This window comes from Trichechus manatus, unplaced genomic scaffold (assembly GCF_000243295.1).
Source record: "Trichechus manatus latirostris isolate Lorelei unplaced genomic scaffold, TriManLat1.0 scaffold00209, whole genome shotgun sequence".
In the NCBI taxonomy this organism is placed as follows: Eukaryota; Metazoa; Chordata; class Mammalia; order Sirenia; family Trichechidae; genus Trichechus; species Trichechus manatus.
In genome coordinates, this window is record NW_004444145.1 from 1,856,097 (window position 1) to 1,877,065 (window position 20,969).

Consider the following 20,969-nt stretch of genomic DNA (forward strand, 5'->3'; position numbering starts at 1 on the left):
AAGAAACAAGTAATTTTTTAGTATAATTTTACATGGAACATACTTATACTAAATCATTAATTGTTTATCTGAAATTTGAATTTAGCTGGCATCCTGTATTTTTTTTTTTTTGCTAAATCTGGAAGCCCTAACAATAAATACCAAATTCCAAAGAAAAGTACTAGACCCAGATTTGCAGAGTAATTGACAGAGAGCCAGTTACAAAACTCTTGAACTTCTTATTTACTTTCAGGGTATAAAATGGTCAATAAGAGGATTTTGAAACCTACCCCTCCTTCACTCCAAGAGTTCAATATGGGCCCCTGCAGATTGGAGGCCCAGTGAACAGGGGCTTGATTCCACACCTGGAAAAAAGCTAAAAGCAGGTGACTGGCAAACTAGATGCTCTGACTACAGAAGCAGAGAAGAGGCTGCTGCTATCCTAGGATAAGGCTTCAACCTCAGAGTTTGTCCAGACAAAGAAAACTTGAGTATTTCCCATAGACTAGATGTGGGCCACACACACATGTATACGCAAGAGAGATGGCATGGGTTCTTCTTGGACCGAGAAAGTTGATCCAAGAAGGTTGCCTAAAAATGCAAACATACCTCAGCCAAGAGAAGCTGGAGATATCACAGGATTCCAAGGGGCTCAGGGAGAAGTAAATATAAATGACTACTTGAAATACAAATGCATTTGCCTAGATCAAGAAAACTGCAGATGAGAGATCTCCAGTGATGGCTTCTAGAAAGAACTCACCAAAGTACCCCACGAAAGAGTCAGCTTTAAAAATCTGCCACATCCAATCAAGGTGGAGCCAAGATGGTGGACTAGTCAGAAGCAGTAAGCCATCCTACTGCAACGAAGACCTGAAAAACTAAGTAAAACAGATATAGATGTCAATCCTAGAACCCTGAACCTTAAACGAAGGGATAAAGTATTGGATTAGAACTCACTGAGGAGAAGAAGAAACTGATAGAAAATGGGGAAGGAATACAGGTACATAGTGGAGGTTCCTGACCAAACAGCATGACTCCGCGTTACCATCTTGGAATTAAGCCAGCAAGACTGCTTGCAGAACGGCGCCTCCATGGAATTCCCAATAGGAGATAGAGATACGGCGTGGACACACCCAGGACTAAATAAGACCACGTTTGCTGTCTGCAACTCAAGGAGAAGCCCAGTCTCTCTCACCGAGTAACTACAGGAGGATGCTCCTACCACCCCCACCCCTCTGGTGGACAGCAATTATAACCACCCCATCACAGCAACCCCAACTGCCAGGAACCAGGAACCAGAGTACCAACCAAACTTATTGCCCTCTTCCATCTAGCCTTCTCTGTCCCTGCCTTCCCCTCACCTCTGTCTTCCACCCCACCACCCACGGCCCCAAGAGACCCCAGCTCGGACCTGAGGCCCCTTCCCACCAGCTCCAGGCCCCTCTTGCCACACACTTCAGCACCCAGGGGACCTAGCCGAGACCTCAAGCCACTTCCCACTGGCTCTGGACCCCTCCTGCCATCTGCTGTGGGATCCAGGGCACACAGCCCAGGCCCTAGGCCCCTTCCTACCAGCTCCGGACCCTTGCTGCCACCTGCTGCAGTACCCAGGGGACCTGACTTGGACCCCAGTCCCCTTCCTGCGAGCTCCAGACCCCTCCTACCACCTGCCATGGCCCCAAGAGGATCCAATCCAGACCCCAGGCCCTTCCCTGCTGGCTCAGGACCCCCTCGCAGACTGCAGCAGCCCCGAGGGGACCTGGCCCAGACCCCAGGCCCTTAGCCACTGGCTCAGGACCCACCTCTGCAGACTGCAGTGGCCCTGCTCCAGCCCCTGACCTAGTTCACGCAGAAGACAAATGACCCATCTCCACCCCTTCCCTTCCTGCTGGACCTGCCCTGCTCCATCATAGCTAAGTGACCCATCCTGCACACCAGGACGAGGTGGTGAGAATTATCACTCTCACAGACGAGCAAGCAACAAAGCATGCCTGGCACACTTGCCCAGACAAAACCAAACAAAACAAAAAAGCAGAATGAAACAAATCTACAATCAATAAACAAAGAAAATAATACCTGAATGTCTCAGAGACAGCAGACAATATCAAAACATATGTATATATATAAAAACAGGACAAGATGGCTCCAGTAAGTGACCAGAATAAAGCACCAGATGACCTTCCAGCAGAAGAAAAGGCAATGGAACTATCTGATAAGGGATTCAAAAGTCTAACATTCAGGGCTGTCCAAGGTATTGGGCACAAGATCAAGGAAAACACAGACAAAATCATAGAAAACACACACAAAACCAACCAAAACATAGCCAAAATCAAGGAAAACATAGACAAAGCAATAGAAGAATTCAGGAAAATAATACAAGAGCAAAATGTCAAAATAAATAAACAATTAGAAATCATACAAAAACAACAATTAGAAATTAAAAAAATAACAAAATTTCAGAAATGAACAACGCAATAGAAGATTTTAAGAGCAAATTTGAAACAATGGAAGACAGAATCAGTGAAATTGAAGACAAATCCACAGATGCCACTTAGAGGAAGAATCAGAGAAAAGAATGAAGAATGAAGAATTGAAGATTTTTACCAACTTCTGCAGTCTGAAATTGATCAGACATGCAATCAAGATGCATTGATAATTACTGGTGATTGGAATGTGAAAGTTGGAAACAAAGAAGAAGGATCTGTACTTGGAAAATATGGCCTTGGTGATAGAAACAACGCTGGAGATCTCATGATAGAATTTGCAAGACCAACAACTTCTTCATTGCAAATACCTTTTTTTCAACAACACAAACAGTGACTATACACGTGGACCTCACCAGCTGGAAAACACAGAAATCAAATCAACTATATCTGTGAAAGAGACGATGGAAAAGCTCTATATCATCAGTCAGAAGAAGGCCAGGGGCGGACTTCAGAACAGACCATCAGTTACTCATATGTAAGTTCAAGTTGAAGCTGAAGAAAATTAAAACAAGTCCACAGGAACAAAAATACAACCTTGAAAATATCCCAGATGAATATAGAGACCATCTCAAGAATAGATTTAACACATTGAACACTAATGATTGAAGACCAGATGAGTTGTGGAATGGGATCAAGGACATCATACATGAAGAAAGTAAAAAGTCATTAAAAAGAAAGACCAAAATGAATGTCAGAAGAGACTCTGAAACTTGCTCTTGAACAAAGAGTAGCTAAAGTGAATGGAAGATTTCAAAAGGCAGCTCAAGAAGACAAAGTAAAGCATTCTAATGAAATGTGCAAAGACCTGGAGTTGGAAAACTAAAAAGGGAAGAACACACTCAGCATTTCTCAAGCTGAAAGAACTGAAGAAAAAATTTCAAGCCTCAAGTTTCAGTATTGAAGCATTCTACAGTCAAGATATTGAACAATGCAGGAAGCATCAAAAGAAGTTGGAAGGAATACACAGAGTCACTGTATCAAAAAAAAAAGTCAACATTCAACCATTTTAGGTAGCATGTGATCAAGAACCAGTAGTATTGAAGGAAGAAGTCCAAGCTGCACTGGAGGCATTGGCGAAAAACAAGGCTCCAGGAATTGACAGAATACCAACTGAGATGTTTCAACAAACAGATGCAGCACTGGAGGTGTTCACTCATCTATGCCAAGAAATTTGGAAGACAGCTACCTGGCCAGTTGACTGGAAGAGATCCATATTTGTGCCCATTCCAAACAAAGTTGATCCAACAGGATGCAGAAATTGTTGAACAATATCATTAATATCACACACAAGTATAATTTTGCTGAAGAACATTCAAAAGTGGTTGCAGCAGTACATTGACAGGGAGCTGCCAGAAATTCAAGCTGGATTCAGAAGAGGATGTGGAATGAAGGATATCATTGCTGATGTCAGATGGATCTTGGCTGAAAGCAGAGACTACCAGAAATATGTTTACCTGTGTTTTACTGACTATGCAAAGGCATTCGACTGTGTGGATCATAAGAAATTATGGATAACACTGTGAAGAATGGGAATTCTAGAACACTTAATTGCTCTCATGTGGAACCTGTACATAGGCCAATAGGCAGTCGTTTGAACAGAACAAGTGGATTCTGTGTGGTTTAAAATCAGGAAAGGTATGTGTCAAGGTCATATCCTTTCACCATACTTAATCAGTCTGTATGCTGAGCAAATAACCCAAGAAACTGGACTGTATGAAGAAGAATGGGGCATCAGGATTGGTGGAAAACTCATGAACAACCTGTGATATGCAGATGACACAACCTTGCTTGCTGAAAGTGAAGAGAACTTGAAGCGCTTACTGATGAAGATCAAAGACTACAGCCTTCAGTATGGATTACACCTTAACATAAAGAAAACAAAAGTCCTCACAACTGGACCAATAAGCAACATCATGATAAATGGGGAAAAGATTGAAGTTGTTAAGAATTTCATTTTATTGGGATCCACAATCAACGCCCATGGAAGCAACAGTCAAGAAATCAAACGACGCATTGCACTGGGCAAATCTGCTGCAAAAGACCTCTTTAAAATGTTAAGCAAAGATGTCACTTTAAGGACTAAGGCGAGCTTGACCCAAGCCATGGTGTTTTCAGTCACCTCATATGGATGGGAAAGCTGGACAATGAATAAGGAAAACCAAAGAAGAATTGATGCCTTTGAATTATGGTATTGATGAAGAATACTGAATATACCATGGACTGCCAGAAGAATGAACAAGTCTGTATTGGAAGAAGCACAGCCAGAGTGCTCCTTGGAAGCAAGGATGGCGAGATTTCATCTTATGCACTTTGGACATGTTATCAGAAGGGACCAGTCCCTGGCGAAGGACATCATGCTTAGTAAGGTAGAGAGTCAGTGAAAAAGAGGAAGACCCTTGATGAGATGGATTGACACAGTGGCTACAACAGTAGGCTCAAACATAGCAATGATTGTGAGGATGGCACAGGACTGGGCAGTGTTTCATTCTGTTGTACATAGGGTTGCTATGAGTCAGAATGGACTAAATGGCACCTAACAATAACAACAAGGGTGGAATTCAAAGTGGACCTATCTAGTGTTATATTAGGTTTCATGGTGTCATAACTATTTTTTTTTGTTTTGCATTATTCAGTAATGTCATCTGCAGGCCTATGAAGAGAAACACTACAAGACCAATGCTGAATTTATCTGTACTATTTTATGACTCTTGGAAGAAAGGCCTGGCAATCTACTGAAAAATTAGCCATTGAAAGCCTTTATGTTGCACAGTTCTACTCTGACATATACGGGATTGCCATGAATTGGAATTTACAGCAACTGTACTTTATTTTTCATTTTATGACTGGTGTGAGTCTAACCTCCTTTCCAGCACTTTCAAGCTACGGAAAAAAGTCAAGTGAGGGAAACAAAAGGTTCTTTTTGTTTGACCGAAGTCCCGATTACCAGAGTGCTCCCATTCCTTAACTTACTGTGATTGAATGGATGCAAGAGATTTTCTGAAGGTAGAGTGAACATCTAACTGGAGCAGCCTAGGAATATCTGGGTAGCCACCCAGCTGGGCCCAGAGTGAATGGATTGATTTCTTTTCTGTTATTGGGTAGCTTGAAGTAGACAGATCAGCATTCCAGATGGCCTCCATATGGTCCTTTTGTTGTCTAGAGAATCAGAGAGCATTAATTGGAAGCACCAAACTCTCCTGAGCTCCATTGCCAATCAAAACATATGAATTTTATTTTCCCCTCTTATTTTTACCACCGTCCTGTCTTATAACAACGAACCCTTGTAGTGCAGTGGTTAGGCACTTGGCTGCTAACCAAAAGGTCAGCGGTTCGAACCCACCCACCACCCCATGGGAGAAATATGTGGCAGTCAGCTTCCATAAAGATTACAGCCTTGGAAACCCTATGGGGCAGTTCTTCTCTGTCCTATAGGGTTGCCATGAGTCGGAATCGACTCAATGGCAATGGGTTTGGGTTTGGTTTTTGTCCTGTAAAGCCCTCCCTCGGCACCACTGAGGAGCATTAGCTAAGTCCACTTTGAGAGATAGATGAAAAAGCAGAATTTGCTAAAATAGTTACCCAAATTGCATTTCCATGACTTCACCAAGTAACCCCTCTAAAAACTACCTTAGCTTCATGGAATATACAGACTATAGGCAGGTTATTTTTCCCCACCAACCATCTTTTCGTTTCCTTCCCAAAGTTGCTGCTTTCTTAAAAAAGAGAAAAAAGGGGGTGGGGAGGGAGGGGAAAGGAGGCTAATGCTTCTAGATTTCTTTATTTTGTATTCATAAAATAATTTGTTTCTTAGTAAGAAAGAATCCTGGAGCCCTGGTGGCACAGTGGTTAAGAACTAACCAAAAGGTCGGTAGTTTGAATCCACCAGCCACTCCTTGGAAACCCTATGGGACAGTTCTACTCTATCCTATAGGGTCACTATGAGTTGAAATGGACTCTATGGCAATTGGCTTTTTTGTTTTGTTTTGTTTTTTTAAAGAAAGAATCAGCTTCATTTTTTTTTTTTAAAAGGAACTCAAAATCCGATGTTGAATATTTAAGTAGAAATATATATAATCAACTCTTGCCAAATTAGGTAAGGAAATGAATACTCTCTTAAAGTCTTCACTGGACCATATCATAATTGTAGGAAAGGGGAGGCTCTTGGACAGGAAAAAAAAAATTAGGTCCCACATGTCATCCAAAGAAACTTTAATGTCAATCTTTTTATCGCATACCTAAATTTCCTGAATGCATCAGCTTTTCTGTTCTCTTTTGTTAGTAGCTCTAGGTATGGGTGGTGAATGAATTTAGTAGAGGCAGGCATCGGCTTTTCATCGATGATCAAGGGGATAGGTTGACTAAGATTCAATTTATACATGTCTTGGAGCTTAAAAAAAAGAAAAAAGACAAAAGTTAAATCAGAAAAAGGAAACCATGAAAAGAAAGGGCTGGAAACTTTAGGAGGGTCATATGGGTTGGCCCTAGACTAAACTATAAATCCTCCTCTTCCATGGATTTGCAAATCCTCTCTCTCCATTCTCTTCCCTCTTCATCCTCTTTCCCCCTCCCTCCAACCCTTTCCCACCCTCCATCCACCCCTACACCCAAAAACCAAACCCATTACCATTGAGTCGTTTCTGACTCATAGTGACCCTATAGGACAGAGTAGAACTGCCCCCATAGGGTTTCCAGGGAGCAGCTGGTAGATTCAAACTGCCTATGTTTTGGTTAGCAGCCACAGCTCTTAACCACTGAGCCACCAGGGCTCCACTCACACACAACACACACAATTTCGGAGGTGGCAGCAGTGATATGTAATGATATATGTATAAACTTTGGTTCTGCTGCAGACCTAGTCCTATTATTTTCTAGCTGTGTGACTTTGGGCTAGTCACTTCATTTGTCTATACCTCTTTCTTCTTATTTCTAAAATGGGGATAATAACCAAGGGCTGTTGTAAAGGTTGTGTAAGATAATGTATATGGAAGCACTTTATAAACTGTGAAGCACTATGCAATCATAATGATAGTTAACATTTACTGAATATTAATTAATGCCAGACACTGTTCAGCACTTTTCTTATGTTAGCTCATTTGATATTTATAGCAATCTTAGGAAGTAGATACTATCACTATCCTTGTCTTACATACGGGGAATCTGAGGCTCAGAAAACTTAAGTAGCTTGCCCAAGGTCACTTAGCTTGTATGTGGTGGAGCTGATTTGAACACAGATAACCTGGTAGCAGAGCCAACCCTCTTGACCACCACCCTGACTCAGTGTAAGGTGTTTACTCAGATCTACCCTCTTCTCTCTTTTGCTTTTTCCTCTTCTTTCTTCATGCCTTGGTACCTATTGACTCCAGCTCATGGTATTTACTAGCCTGATAACATAATCCCAGAGCAAAGAAGTCTAATCTCAGCTCTATAACCTTTTAGAAGGTCACTATCACTCCCAAACGCATATTGATGGTCATCTCAGGAAGGCCTCTGGGACATAATGAATAGATGTTAGTATTTAATGAGATCGTCTGTGCCTGGTGCTATGTAAGCAAGTTAAATCTTTATCTCCTTTATATAAATTTGTGATATTAAAAGTTGCTTCCTGGTAGTTTTGAGGAGAGAATTAACCACCAATAATCAGTTGGAAAGCAATGACTTGAAGAAGTTACGTATTTAGAGGCTGGTAGATGTGGGATAATTAGGAAGGAGTTGAACATTTCTAGACGTCTCCCCTATTCTCATCTGGAAAGTCCTGCCAGTATTCCTGCACTTTGTCAATTTAAGAGTTTCAAAGGTAAATGCTATTTTCAAAGCTTACTACTTTCATTTTTCTTACAACACACTAGGGAAAGAGAATGGTTCCCACCTGACTAAATAAATACATAATGTTCCTCAGGCACTGATTCCGCCTCTGCTCTAGAGACTTCTGCTTCTCAGTCCAGACTTGCATCACCTTTTTCTGGTAGTCATCAATTCTACTCAGCATTATGTAGAGGTTTCGGCTCTCATAGCCTTTCCCAGTGTTTTGGATGGCTTGTAATTGTTTGATTATGTTGTTTCTTGAAAAAACAAACAAGAATTAGATTGTTATAGTTATTGACCCTAATGCAGCAAACCTGGGCTCGGTTACTTTTAATTCTCATCTCATCCCTAGTAAGTAGAGAGGCAGTGGGGTGGGGTGGGAGGTTTGCTTAACTGGACCTTGATCTAGTTTGTGTTATGATGAAACTTTCAAAAATCTATCTGTTATGGATTGAATTATGTCCCCACAAAATACGTGTTGTAAATCCTAACCTCTATGCCTATGGTTATAAACCCATTTGGGAATGGGTTATCTTTGTTATGTTAATGAGGCAGGATTAGTGTAGTGTATATCTTGAGTCAATCTCTTTTGAGATATAAAAGAGATTAAATAAGCAAGGTAAGAAGGAGAGATGCGGTAAGATAGATGCCAAGACACACGAAGATCTCCAAGGAACCAGGAAGCAGAAGCTGAAGAGACAAGGACCTTCTCCCAGAGCCAGCACTCTGAATTTGGTCTTCTAGCCTCCTAAACTGTGAGAAAATAAATTACTGTTTGTTAAAGCTACTCACTTGTGGAATTTCTGTTATAGTAGCACCAATAACTAAGACACTATCACAGTTTGTTAGTGTTATAGTAATGTTGCTTTTTATTATTTCAATATATAAAAATTTTTAAATATGCCTATTTGTAATAAAAATTACTGTAGGAGATAAAATAGTCCAATTGACCTGATCTGGGGAGCCCAGGTGGCGTAGTGGTTCAGAGTTCAGCTGCTAACCAAAAGTTTGGTGGTTTGAATCCACCAGGTGCTCCTTGGAGACCCTATGGGGCAATTCTATTCTGTCCTATAGGGTCGCTATGAGTCTGAATTGACTCGAGGCAACAGGTTTGGTTGGATTTTTTTTGGTTTTCCCAGTTTAGAAAATGCTTTAGTATACCATCACATTTGATCCTCCTGAACACATAGAGTTGTACAACCCCATTCTACAAGAGAAAAGGAGTCTCAGCGAAGGTAAGTAATTTTTCTATAGTATAGTCACATAATTAATAAATAGTGGATTTGGGAATCAGACTCAGATCTCTCTTTCCACAATACCAATGTTTCTCAAAGTGTGAACCCTTATCACCTGAACTGAAATCATTTGGGATTGTTTGTAGAAAATACACATTCCAGGGTGCTTCCCCAGACCTTTTGAGTAAGAATCTTGTTGTTATGCTTCAGAAATCTGTATTTTAAACAAAATCTCAAGGAAATCTTATTGTCACTAAAATTTGAAAACTACTGTGTTTGCCAGTAAAACAAGAAAAGGGGATGAGGTATTACAGGTTAAGGGAACAGTGTAAACAAAGGCAATAAAATAAAAGTCTGGGGCCTTTAGACTACGTATATGTGAAAGAATATAGTAGGAGGTGAGATTGAAATGGATAGTTATAAAAGGCGTGCTAAGAAGTTTGGATTTTTTTTTTTTAAGGCAATGGGGAGCTATTAAAGATACTTTTCTGAATATATTTTACATATATATATATATACAGAGAAAATTTAAAAACCCAAACCAGTTGCCATTGAGTTGATTCTGATTCATAGCAACCCTATAGGACACAATAGTACTGCCCCATAGGGTTTCCAAGGAGCAGCTGGTGGATTCAAACTGCTCACCTTTGGCTTAGCAGCTCTAGCTCTTAACCGCTGTGCTACCAGAGCTCCGTATAGATAGAGAAAGAGAGAGAAGGAGGGAGGGAGAATATCTCTTTGGTCTCTTTCATGGGTTATAATTAATAGCTTAGAACCTACTGTATATATGGATCATTTAGTACTTAAGTGTATTAATTTGCTGAATTTTCTAATAGCTTATTTTTCACACGAAATCTTCCCTGCTGTTTTTCTGTTTATTCACACAGTCTTTAGAGATTTTCCCCACATTTTGCACTACTTGGAAAAGTTCTAATTTCATTTCAAACTTAGAAATTTTATTGTTCATATGTTTGTAGAGGTAATTCAGTTTAACAATCTGAACTCACGGTCCTATAGCAACCATGGGCTATCCCATTATTTAAAATTCCCAGCCTAAATTTTCTGTTCTTTGTATATGTTCTATACCATTGTCCAGCTTTTGCATGTATATGAGGTGATCGAAAACATTAGTCTTCAAAGTGACATCTTTGCTTTTGAACACTTTAAAGAGGTCTTTTGCAGCAGATTTGCCCAATGCAATGTGTCTTTTGATTTCTTGACTGTTGTTCCCATGGGCGTTGATTGTGGATCCAAGTAAAATGAAATTCTTGACACCTTCAATCTTTTCTCCATTTATCATGATGTTACTTATTGGTCCAGTTGGGAGGATTTTTGTTTTCTTTATGTCGAAGTGTAATCCGTACTGAAGGCTGTAGTCTTTGATCTTCAGAAGTAAGCGCTTCAAGTTCTCTTCAATTTCAGCAAGCAAGGTTGTGTCATCTGTATATCGCAGGTTGTTAATGAGTCTTCCTCCAATCCTGATGCCCCATTCGTCTTCCTATAGTCTGGCTTCTTGGATTATTTGCTCAACATACAGATTGAATAAGTATGGTGAAAGAATACAACCCTGATGCATACCTTTCCTGATTTTAAACCTTGCAGTATTCCCTTGTTCTGTTCGAACGACTGCCTATTTATTGGTCTATGTACAGGTTTCTCATGAGCACAGTTAAGTGTTCTGAAATTCCCATTCTTCACAATGTTATCCATACTTTGTTATGATCCACACAGTCGAATGGCTTTGCATAGTTAGTAAAACACAGGTAAACATCTTTCAGGTATTATCTGCTTCAGCAAGATCCATCTGATATCAGCAATGATATCCTTCATTCCATATCCTCTTCTGAATCCGGCTTAAATTTCTGGCAGTTCTCTGTTGATGTACTGCTGCAACCACTTTTGAATGTTCTTCAGCAAAATTTTACTTGTGTGTGATATTAATGATATTGTTCGACAATTTCTGCATCCTGTTGGATCAACTTTGTTTGGAATGGGCACAAATATGGATCTCTTCCAGTCAACTGGCCAGGTAGCTGTTCCAAATTTCTTGGCATAGATGAGTGAACACCTCCAGTGCTGCATCTGTTTGTTGAAACATCTCAGTTGGTATTCCATCAATTCCTGGAGCCTTGTTTTTCGCCAGTACCTTCACTGCAGCTTGGACTTCTTCCTTCAGTACCATCAGTTTTTGATCATATGCTACCTCCTAAAATGTTTGAATGTTGACCTTTTTTTTCCTTATACAATGACTGTATTCCTTCCAATTTCTTTTGATGCTTCCTGTGTTGTTCAATATTTTGACCGTAGAATCCTTCAGTATTGCAACTTGAGGCTTGAATTTTTTCTTCATTTCTTTCAGCTTGAGAAATGCTGTGTGTGTTCTTCCCTTTTTAGTTTTCCAACTCCAGGTCTTTGCACATTTCATTATAATGCTTTACTTTGTCTTCTTGAGCTGCCTTTTGAAATCTTCCATTCAGCTTTTTTACTTCACTATTTCTTCCATTCACTTTAGCTACTCTACATCCAAGAGCAAGTTTCAGAGTCTCTTCTGACATCCATTTTGGTCCTTCCTTTCTTTCCTGTCTTTTTAATGACCTTTTGCTTTCTCGGTATATGATGTCCTTGATGTCATTCCACAACTCATCTGGTCTTCAGTCGTTAGTGTTCAATGCGTTAAATCTGTTCTTGAGATGGTCTCTAAATTCAGGTGGGATATACTCAGGGTCCTGCTTTGGCTCTCGTGGACTTGTTCTAATTTTCTTCAGTTTCAGCGTAAACTTGCATATGAGCAATTGATGGTCTGTTCCGCAGTTAGCCCCTGGCCTTGTTCTAACTGATAACATAGAGCTTTTCCATTGTCTCTTTCCACAGATGTAGTCAGTTTGATTCCTGGGTATTCCATCTCGTGAGGTCCACGTGTGAAGTTGCCATTTATGTTGTTGAAAAAAAAATTTGCAATGAAGAAGTCGTTGGTCTTGCAGAATTCTATCATGCGATCTCCAGCATCATTTCTATCACCAAGGTCCTAATTTCCAGCTACTGTTCTTTGTTTCCAACTTTCACATTCCAATCACCAGAAATTATCAATGCAGCTTGATTGCATGTTTGATCAATTTCAGACTGCAGAAGTTGGTAAAAATCTTCAGTTTCTTCTTAGTGGTTGGTGTGTAAATTTGAATAATAGTCGTATTAACTGGTCTTCCTTGTAGGCATATAGATATTATCCTGTTACTGACAGCATTGTACTTCAGGATAGATCTTGAAATGCTCTTTTTGACAATAAATGCAACGCCATTCCTCTTTAATTTGTCATTCCCGGCTTAGTAGACCATATGATTGTCTCATTCAAAATGGCCAATATTAGTCCATTTCAGCTTACTAATGCCTAGGATATCAATCTTTATGCATTCCATTTCATTTTTGATGATTTCCGATTTTCCTAAATTCATACTTCAGCAAATGAAGATCCCAAAAACTTGGCTCCATCCACGTCATTAAGGTCAACTCTGCTTTGAGGAAGCAGCTCTTCCCCAGTTGTATTTTCAGTGCCTTTCCACCTGAGGAGCTCATTCTGTCACTGTATCAGAAAATATTCCACTGTTATTCATAAGGTTTTCACTGGCTAATTTTTTCAGAAGTAGACCATTGGGTCCTTCTTCCTAGTCTTTTTAGTCTGGAAACTCAGCTGAAAGCTGTCCACCATGGGTGACCCTGCTGGTATTTGAAATACTGGTGGCATAGCTTCCAGTATCACAGCTACATGCAAGCCACCACAGTACGACAAACTGACAGACAAATAGGGTGTATATGCAGTCAACTTTAAATAATTATTTTCATTTAGTTTCTCACTGTTCATGCAATTGTCTCCTCAAAGAATTCTAGATTAAACAAGTTTGATTCTCCCACAAAATTTATGTTTCCTTTAGTCTCAGTTTTTGCTCTTTATTTTTTATTATGGAGCCCTAGTGGCATAGTGGTTAAGAGCTCGGCTGCTAACCAAAAGGTCAGCAGTTCAAATCCACCAGCCGCTCCTTGGAAACCTCATGGGGCGGTTCTACTCTGTCCTATAGGGTCGCTATGAGTCGGAATCAACTCGATGGCATCGGGTTAGTCTCAGTTTTTACTCTTTTATTTTTTATTATAGACTGTACCAGCTTGCCTGACATGAATACCCTTCGTTAATAGGAGTTGAGCTGTTAAAATATCACCCTGGCATAGAATCCCTTCCAGACAATACGAAGTATTTTGAGTAGTAATTCCATTCTTACCTTTATATTCCTTCAAAACTTTTAGGTGAATGCTATCTGTTCCTAACTTATGCCTCTGAATGAAATTTATTCTCAAATACATCTCCCACATGTAAGTGAAATCATATATATACATGATTATTCATTGCAGTTATTTTTATAATAGCAAACTATTGAAAACAACATAAATGTCCATCAGAGGTTAAATAAATTCTGGTAAATCCAAACTTTGAAATTCTATGCAGTCATAAAATGAGCTTACTCAAGCTCTTTATATACTAATACCTGAATTATCTAATACCTAATATCTAAGTTGAGATGTAATTCATGCAGAAGATTACACATCAACATAAAGAAAACAAAAATCCTCCCAACTAGGTAAAAAAGCAACATCACGATAAATGGAGAAAATATTGAAGCTGTCAAGGATTTCACTTTATTTAGATCCACAATCAACACCCATGGAAGCAGCAGTCAGGAAATCAAATGATGTATTGCATTGGGCAAATCTGCTGCAAAAGACTTCGTTAAAGTGTTCACAAGCAAAGATACCACTTTGAGGACTAAGGTGGGCCTGACCCAAGCCATGATATTTGCAGTCGCCTCATATGCATATGAAAGCTGGACAATGAATAGGAAGACTGAAGAAGAATTGATGCCTTTGAATTATGGTGTAGGAGAAGAATTTTGAATGGACTGCCAGGAGAAAGAACAAATCTGTCTTGGAAGAAGTACAGCCAGAATCCTCCTTAGAAGCGAGCATGGCAAGACTGTCTCACATACTTTGGACATGTTATCAGGAGGGACCAGTCCCTGAAGAAGGACATCATGCTTGGTAAAGTAGAGGACCAAGGACAACGAAGAAGACCCTCAACAAGATAGACTGACACAGTGGCTGCAACAATGGGCTTAAACATAGCAACAATTGTAAGGATGGGACAGGACCAGGCAGTGTTTTGTTCTGTTTTACATAGGATCACTATGAGTCAGAATCGACTCAATGGCACCTAACAACAACAGCAATATCTAAGTTATTTTATGAAAAGATCAAGAGTCATAACCACTTAATATACATCAAGAGGGAATACAAGATCATATGTACTTTCCTACATATACAGGAAATATTTCTGGAAGGATATTGTCTGAGTCATCTAGTGCTGCTATAACAGAAATACCACAAATGGCTGGCTTTAACAAAGAGAAATTTATTTTCTTAGAGTCTAATAGGCTATAAGTCCAAATACAGGGCATCAGCTCCAGTAGAAGGCTTTCTCTGTCAGAAGGAAGGTCCTTGTGATGCATCAGTCTTCCCTCGGTCTGGGAGCATCTCAGTGCAGGAACCTCAGGTCCAAAGGACGTGCTCTGCTCCTGGCACTGCTTTCTTGGTGGTATGAGGTTCCCATGTGTCTCTGCTCACTTCTCTCTTTTATATCTCAAAGAGATTGGCTTAAGATATCCAATCTTGTATACCTCTTCAGTATAACCGCCGCTAATCCATCTTATTACATCACAGTGATAGAGTTTACAATACATGAGGAAATCACATCAGATTACAAAATTGTACACGATCATACAATACTGGGAATCATCACTCAGCCAAGTTGATGGATATTTTTTGGGGGACATAATTCAATCCATGACATTCCACTCTTTAGCCCCCAAAAAATCACATCCCTGCAACATGCAAAACATACTCATCCCATCATATCATAGCAAAAGTCTTAACTCCAAGTCTAAAATTCAAAAATTCCTCTTCATCTCTGAAATCAAGAATACAAGTCATCGGCTTTCAAAGGTACAATGGCAGGACAGGCACAAGCTAGACATTTCCATTACAAATGGGAGAAATTGGAAGGAAAGAAAGCATAACAGGCACCAAGCAAGTCAGCAGAACACATTATATTAGCCCTCAAGGCTTTGCAAATAATCCTGTTTTCTTAGACCATTCACACAATAGCCCTGCCCTCCAGACTCTAGGTATTGGCCACACTCTCCGGATTCAGAGTGGAGGCTCCTTGGCCCTGGGCTTCAGCTCCACCTTCCAGGCCCACTGGGACAGCAACTCTGCTCTCTCAGCTTTAGACACACCATTCTCTTAGTCCATCGAAGTGACAATTTCACCCTTAAAAACACCAGAGGCCATGATTCCACCCTTTGAAACCCCAGAGGTCTTGGCCATACCTTTTGAGACTGAGGCAGCTCGGCTCCCTGTGTTTCTTGTCTCTTCAGCTTTTGCTTCCTGTGGCCTCACGCCCACATCTGCTCTGCTGGGGCAAGTATTTCAAAGCTCTGTAGCTCCACTGGTAAGTGCCCAGAGGCACCCTACTGTGCCAGGAAGCTTCCTGCACACAGGCACTCAGCTCTCTCACTCCGTGGGTCGGCTCCAGCGCCGTTTTGCGCTGGTCTCCTGGTTCTGCTCCTGCTGGTTCTCTGCTGCTATTGCTTCTCTGCCACTACAGGTTCTCTGCTGCTGCTGGTCCTCTGCCACTGTTGCTCCTCTATCCGCTCACAGTTTCAAAATAGCTTCCACATTTTAGGTATCTGTTAGACAGCACCCCACTCTCGGTACCAAATTCTGTCTTAGTCATCTAGTGCTGCTATAGCAGAAATACCACAAGTGCATGGCTTTAACAAAGAGAAATTTATTCTCTCACAGTTTAGGAGCTAGAAGCCTGAATTCAGGGCACCAGCTCTAGGGTAAGGCTTTCTCTCTGTGTCGGGTCTGTGGGAAGGTCCTTGTCTTCTTTCAACATCAGTGGGCCCGGCATTCCTTGGAGGTCTCCTTATGTCTTGGCATCAATCTTCCTCTGGGTGTAGGAGGTTCTCAATGCAGGGACCCCAGGTCCAAAGGACACACTTCTCTCCTGGCTCTTCTTTCTTGGTGGTATGAGGTTCCCATGTGTCTATGCTTGCTTCTCTCTTTTATATCTCAAAAGAGATTGGCTTAAGACACTATCCAATCCTGTATACCAATCCATCTTATTACATCACAGTGATAGAGTTTACAACACATAAGGAAATCACATCAGATTACAAAATGATACACAATCATATAATACTGGGAATCATGACTCAGCCAAGTTGACAGGTATTTTTGGGGGGACATAATTCAATCCATGACAGATGTATATTAGTAGCCCTACAGAAAGGGCATGGATGGCTGGGGTTAGGACTATTAGTGAGACTTTTCATTCTATTATTTGTTTATTTTTAATATTGTACTATATGACTGTACTACTTATTTTTTTAATTTAAATATGACAGTTGAAAAAGATATAAGGGAATGTTGACACTTTGTGAAAAATGTAACTAATGTCACTGAAAAATTTGTGTAGAAACTGCCAATGGGAGGCTAATTTGCTATGTAAACTTTCACCAAAAACTTAATAGTATTTAAAAAAAAAAAAAAAAAAAGACGTAAGGGAACTGGAGAATGACCAGAAACATGGTATTCTTTAAAAATTCTTAAAGTGGATGCAAGTGTTTACATGTAAAAACAGGCTTAAAAGAGTGGGACTAGTCAGTATGAAAAGAGAAAACTAAAGACAAGTATATAGTAAAAACATATTTTCTAACAAATTCCAAATGACCTAAACTTTGAAATGAAAAGCTCTGATTATAACTTAGAGAAATCTTCCTTTTGCATGTTGTTGTTCCGATTTCTAATTCCCTAGTGAATTCAGTTTACAAAAATTTAAATTTCATGAAAACAGGGGACTTTGCCTATTTTATTCACTGCTGTATCCCTAGCACCTAGAACAATATCTGGCATGTAATAGACTTTCAATAAATATTTGTTGAATAAATGACATAAGTTTTTCCTATAATTAATGATAGCCTTTTCTTATTAATACATTTTAATTTGTCATCTGTAATTTTAGGTTAAAAAATTTCCCCTAGATAATAGGTTGGTAACCTCTAACACCAATGCTAAAGATAGCAGGCCAGTTGTCACTTGTCCTGACCCATTTCTGATATTTGCATTAAAAAAAAATCAGAAGGAGGACTGGCTGCCCCCAGATCACCCCAGCAGCAAAGTTTTCATGGCAATACCTTGTACATAACCTGCCATCACCATTTTAAGAACCATACATCTTTTTGTGAACCCAAGAAGTTGAAAGATTCAGAATAACTGGCAAGGATCTCTACACTTTTGAAGTTGATGTTTTAGAGATCAGCCATGATCCACAAAATATACCTTAGCATCTCTGCTAAATACATAAATGGATGAAATAGATTATATTATATAGCATATCTTATCTCCTAAAGTATATATGTCCTTTTGCTGTCTTAAACAGGCTTCCATCCCACAGATCTTCTATAAGAAATGTTTTAAAACATATAATCTGACAAGTATGAATACAGTTATAGTGAGGGAGGATAATTGGAATCAGGACTATACCAGAAAACTGGACATACAATAGTTACATCTACCTGGCACGCTGGATCAGCCTATAGGCAATGTACTTGCGGAATAGATATCCCAGCCGAACTGTGTCCGTATGCAGTGTCTCAATTATGAGATTCCTAGCTGTTGTGTGCAGCTGTGAAGAGAGTCCAGAAGTTTTTGTGGCCTGATTTAAGAGTACCAGATTCTTCCTCTGAGCCTCCACATCAACAAAATACTTTTCCTCCTCTTCAAGCTCTCGGGGAGAGGAAGGGGGCACGATCATCTTGCGTTTCTTGGTAGCTAGAACCGAGGTCAGTATCCAGGGCTTGTCTATAGGAGGGAATCTGGATTTCTGGTCCCGTTCAGAAAGTGAGACCTGTGATGTTTTGGATGATTGAGTAATAAGAGAAGGTAGTGATGCTATAGGCTTCATAAGAGTAGGAGGGGCCCCCTCATCAATGGAAGGGGTTTGTGATACTGGTGTCCTGGTGTTATCAGTGAGATAGGACTGAAGTGTTCTAAATTGTTCCATGGTAAAAGGATCTCGGAGCATCTGGGTTTCTTCAGAAGTGTCAGAGACCTCTGACATTTGAAACTTCTTAGTGGTAAAAGGGGCTTGCTGTGCCTTGAACTTTGGAGGACTGGGAGGGACAAATGCTGATTTAGATTTCAGAGAAGGAATAATTTCTAATCCTTTCTTACTTTTCTCAAAGACAAAAGAGGTTAAATCTTTCTGGAGCTTTCCAGGAGTTGGAGGAGCCCATAATTTGGGGGGCTGCCCAGGGGTGGGATGGACCCAGAATGGGGAAAGTTGCCCCGGAATGGGAAGGATCCATGGTGCCAGTTGCTGCCCAAGGGTGGAGGGTCCCCACAAAGGGGGCTGCAATACCTGGGGCTGCTCAGGGAGAGTAAAGGGTCTAGATGCCAGGAGCTCCCCAGGGATAGAAGAGGCCCCAGAAACCCAAGGCTGCCCAGGAGGGAGACTGGGGATCTGTCCAGAGGTGGGTGAGACTCTAGGTATAAGAGGCTGCCTGGGGGTGAGAGAGGGCTTTAATGTCAGGGGTGGCCGGGGAGTGAGAGGGCCCCTAGATGTGACTACCTGCCTACGGGTGGGAGGGATCTCTGGTGGTAGGAACTGCATAGGGGTGGGTCGACCCTCAGAGGAAGGAGGGGTCTGTGGTGCCAGTAACTTCTCAGGGTCAGAAGCAATCCCGGTTACCAGGGATGTCCCACGGGCATAGGGGGATTGAGTGAGAGGAGACCTTGATATCTGCAAAGGAGAAGAGACCCCAAATACAGAGGATGTCTCAGAAATAGCAGATGATGGCAGGAACTGGCTAGGGCTTGATTTAAAGGATTGCCCAGGGGACAGAGAAGCCTTCAATTCTTCAAATGGTCTAAGAGTGGAAGGAGCCAATGTGGGGGAGTGCTTAGGAATATGAGAACTTGGTGTGAAGGATTGATCAGTGACAGAAAAGATCTCAACTTCTGGGGTATGTCTTGAAGGAGGACCAGTCCAGAGTTGTGAGGGCTGCTCAACAGTGAAAGGAGCTCTTGATTTTAGGTCCTGCTGAGGCATAAGAGTAAGATCCACTAGCTGGACCTGTCCTGGGGTAATGGGGACCCCCAAAGGTTGGGCTTGCTCAGGAGTAAGGGAAGATCCCAAGGCATGGGCTTTATCTGAGGTGAGAGAGACCCCTAATTCCCTGAACTGTTCTGGAATGAGAGAAACCCCCAATGCTTGAGCCTGTTCTAAGTTAAAAGCGGGCCCCAAGGTCTGGGCCTGCTTGAGGGTAGGAGTGACAGCTGACACCCAGGCATTTTCCAGGGTGATGGGGACTCCCAGTTCCTGGGCCTGTCTCACAGTGAGAGGAGCTCCCGGAGCTAACGAGACCCCTCTTGCTTGGGCCTGTTCAGGGGAGGGAGTGTCCCCTAGAGCATGGATGTGCTTAAGGATAAGAGTCTTTGGTATTTCTTGAACATTTTCCAGAGTGATAGGGACCCCTGATTTCTTGGCCTGCTCTTCAGTGAGAGGGACCTCTAATGCCTGGGCCTGCTTAGAGCCGAGAGAGACCCCCAATGACTGAGCCTGTTTAGGAGTGAGAGGAGGACCCAATGCACAGACCTTCTCAGGAGTGAGGGTAATCCCCAATGCCCGGGCCTGCTGAAGGGTGAGAGTGATTCCCTGTGCCTGGGCCTCCTCAGGGGTGACAGTGATCCTCCGTGCCTGAGCCTCCTCAGGGGTGAATGTGATCCTCTGTGCCTGAGCTTCTTCAGAGGTGAGGGTTATCCCTTGGGTCTCAAGTTGCTTAGGGGTAAGAGTGATTCCCTGTGCATGAACCTGCTCACAAATGAGAGTTATCCTCTGTGCATGGGCCTGCTCAGGGGTGATAGTGATCCCCAGTTCCTGGGCCTGCTGAGGGGTGAGAGTAATTTCCTGTGTCTGGACCTGCTCAGGAATGAGACTGATTTCTAGTGCCTGGGCTTGCTGAGGGGTCAGGGTGATTCCCAGTGCCTCAGCTTGCTGAGGGGTGAGAGTTATCCCCAATGCCCGGGCCTGCTGAATTGTGAGAGTGATTGCCTGTGCCTGGGCCTCCTCAGGGGTGACAGTGATCCCCAGTGCCTGAGCCTCCTCAGGGGTGAAAGTTGTCCCCAGTGCCTGGGTCTGCTGAGGTGTGAAGGTAAGTCCCTGTGTCTGAGCCTCCTCAGGGATGAGAGTGATCCCCAATGCCTGGGCCTGCTGAGATGTGAGGGTGATTCCCTGTGCCTGAGCCTGCTGAGGGGTGAGCGTGATCCCCAATGCCTGGGCCTGCTGAGGTGTGAGGGTGAT

General features: G+C 41.6%; 1 protein-coding gene across 1 annotated transcript in view; it reads right to left on the reverse strand.

Moving 5' to 3' along the window:
• Positions 1 to 20,969, reverse strand: part of FAM186A (family with sequence similarity 186 member A) — a 110,384-nt gene that overhangs the window by 44,523 nt on the left and 44,892 nt on the right. The window contains exons 5-9 of the mRNA XM_023742432.1: positions 19,207 to 20,969; positions 18,184 to 19,170; positions 8,332 to 8,524; positions 6,701 to 6,852; positions 5,436 to 5,621 (exon numbers count right to left, since the gene is read on the reverse strand). The exon at positions 19,207 to 20,969 is cut by the window's right edge and continues 13 nt beyond it. Coding sequence (XP_023598200.1) covers positions 5,436 to 5,621; positions 6,701 to 6,852; positions 8,332 to 8,524; positions 18,184 to 19,170; positions 19,207 to 20,969 — 3,281 coding nt within the window. The remainder of the gene's footprint in view (positions 1 to 5,435; positions 5,622 to 6,700; positions 6,853 to 8,331; positions 8,525 to 18,183; positions 19,171 to 19,206) is intronic.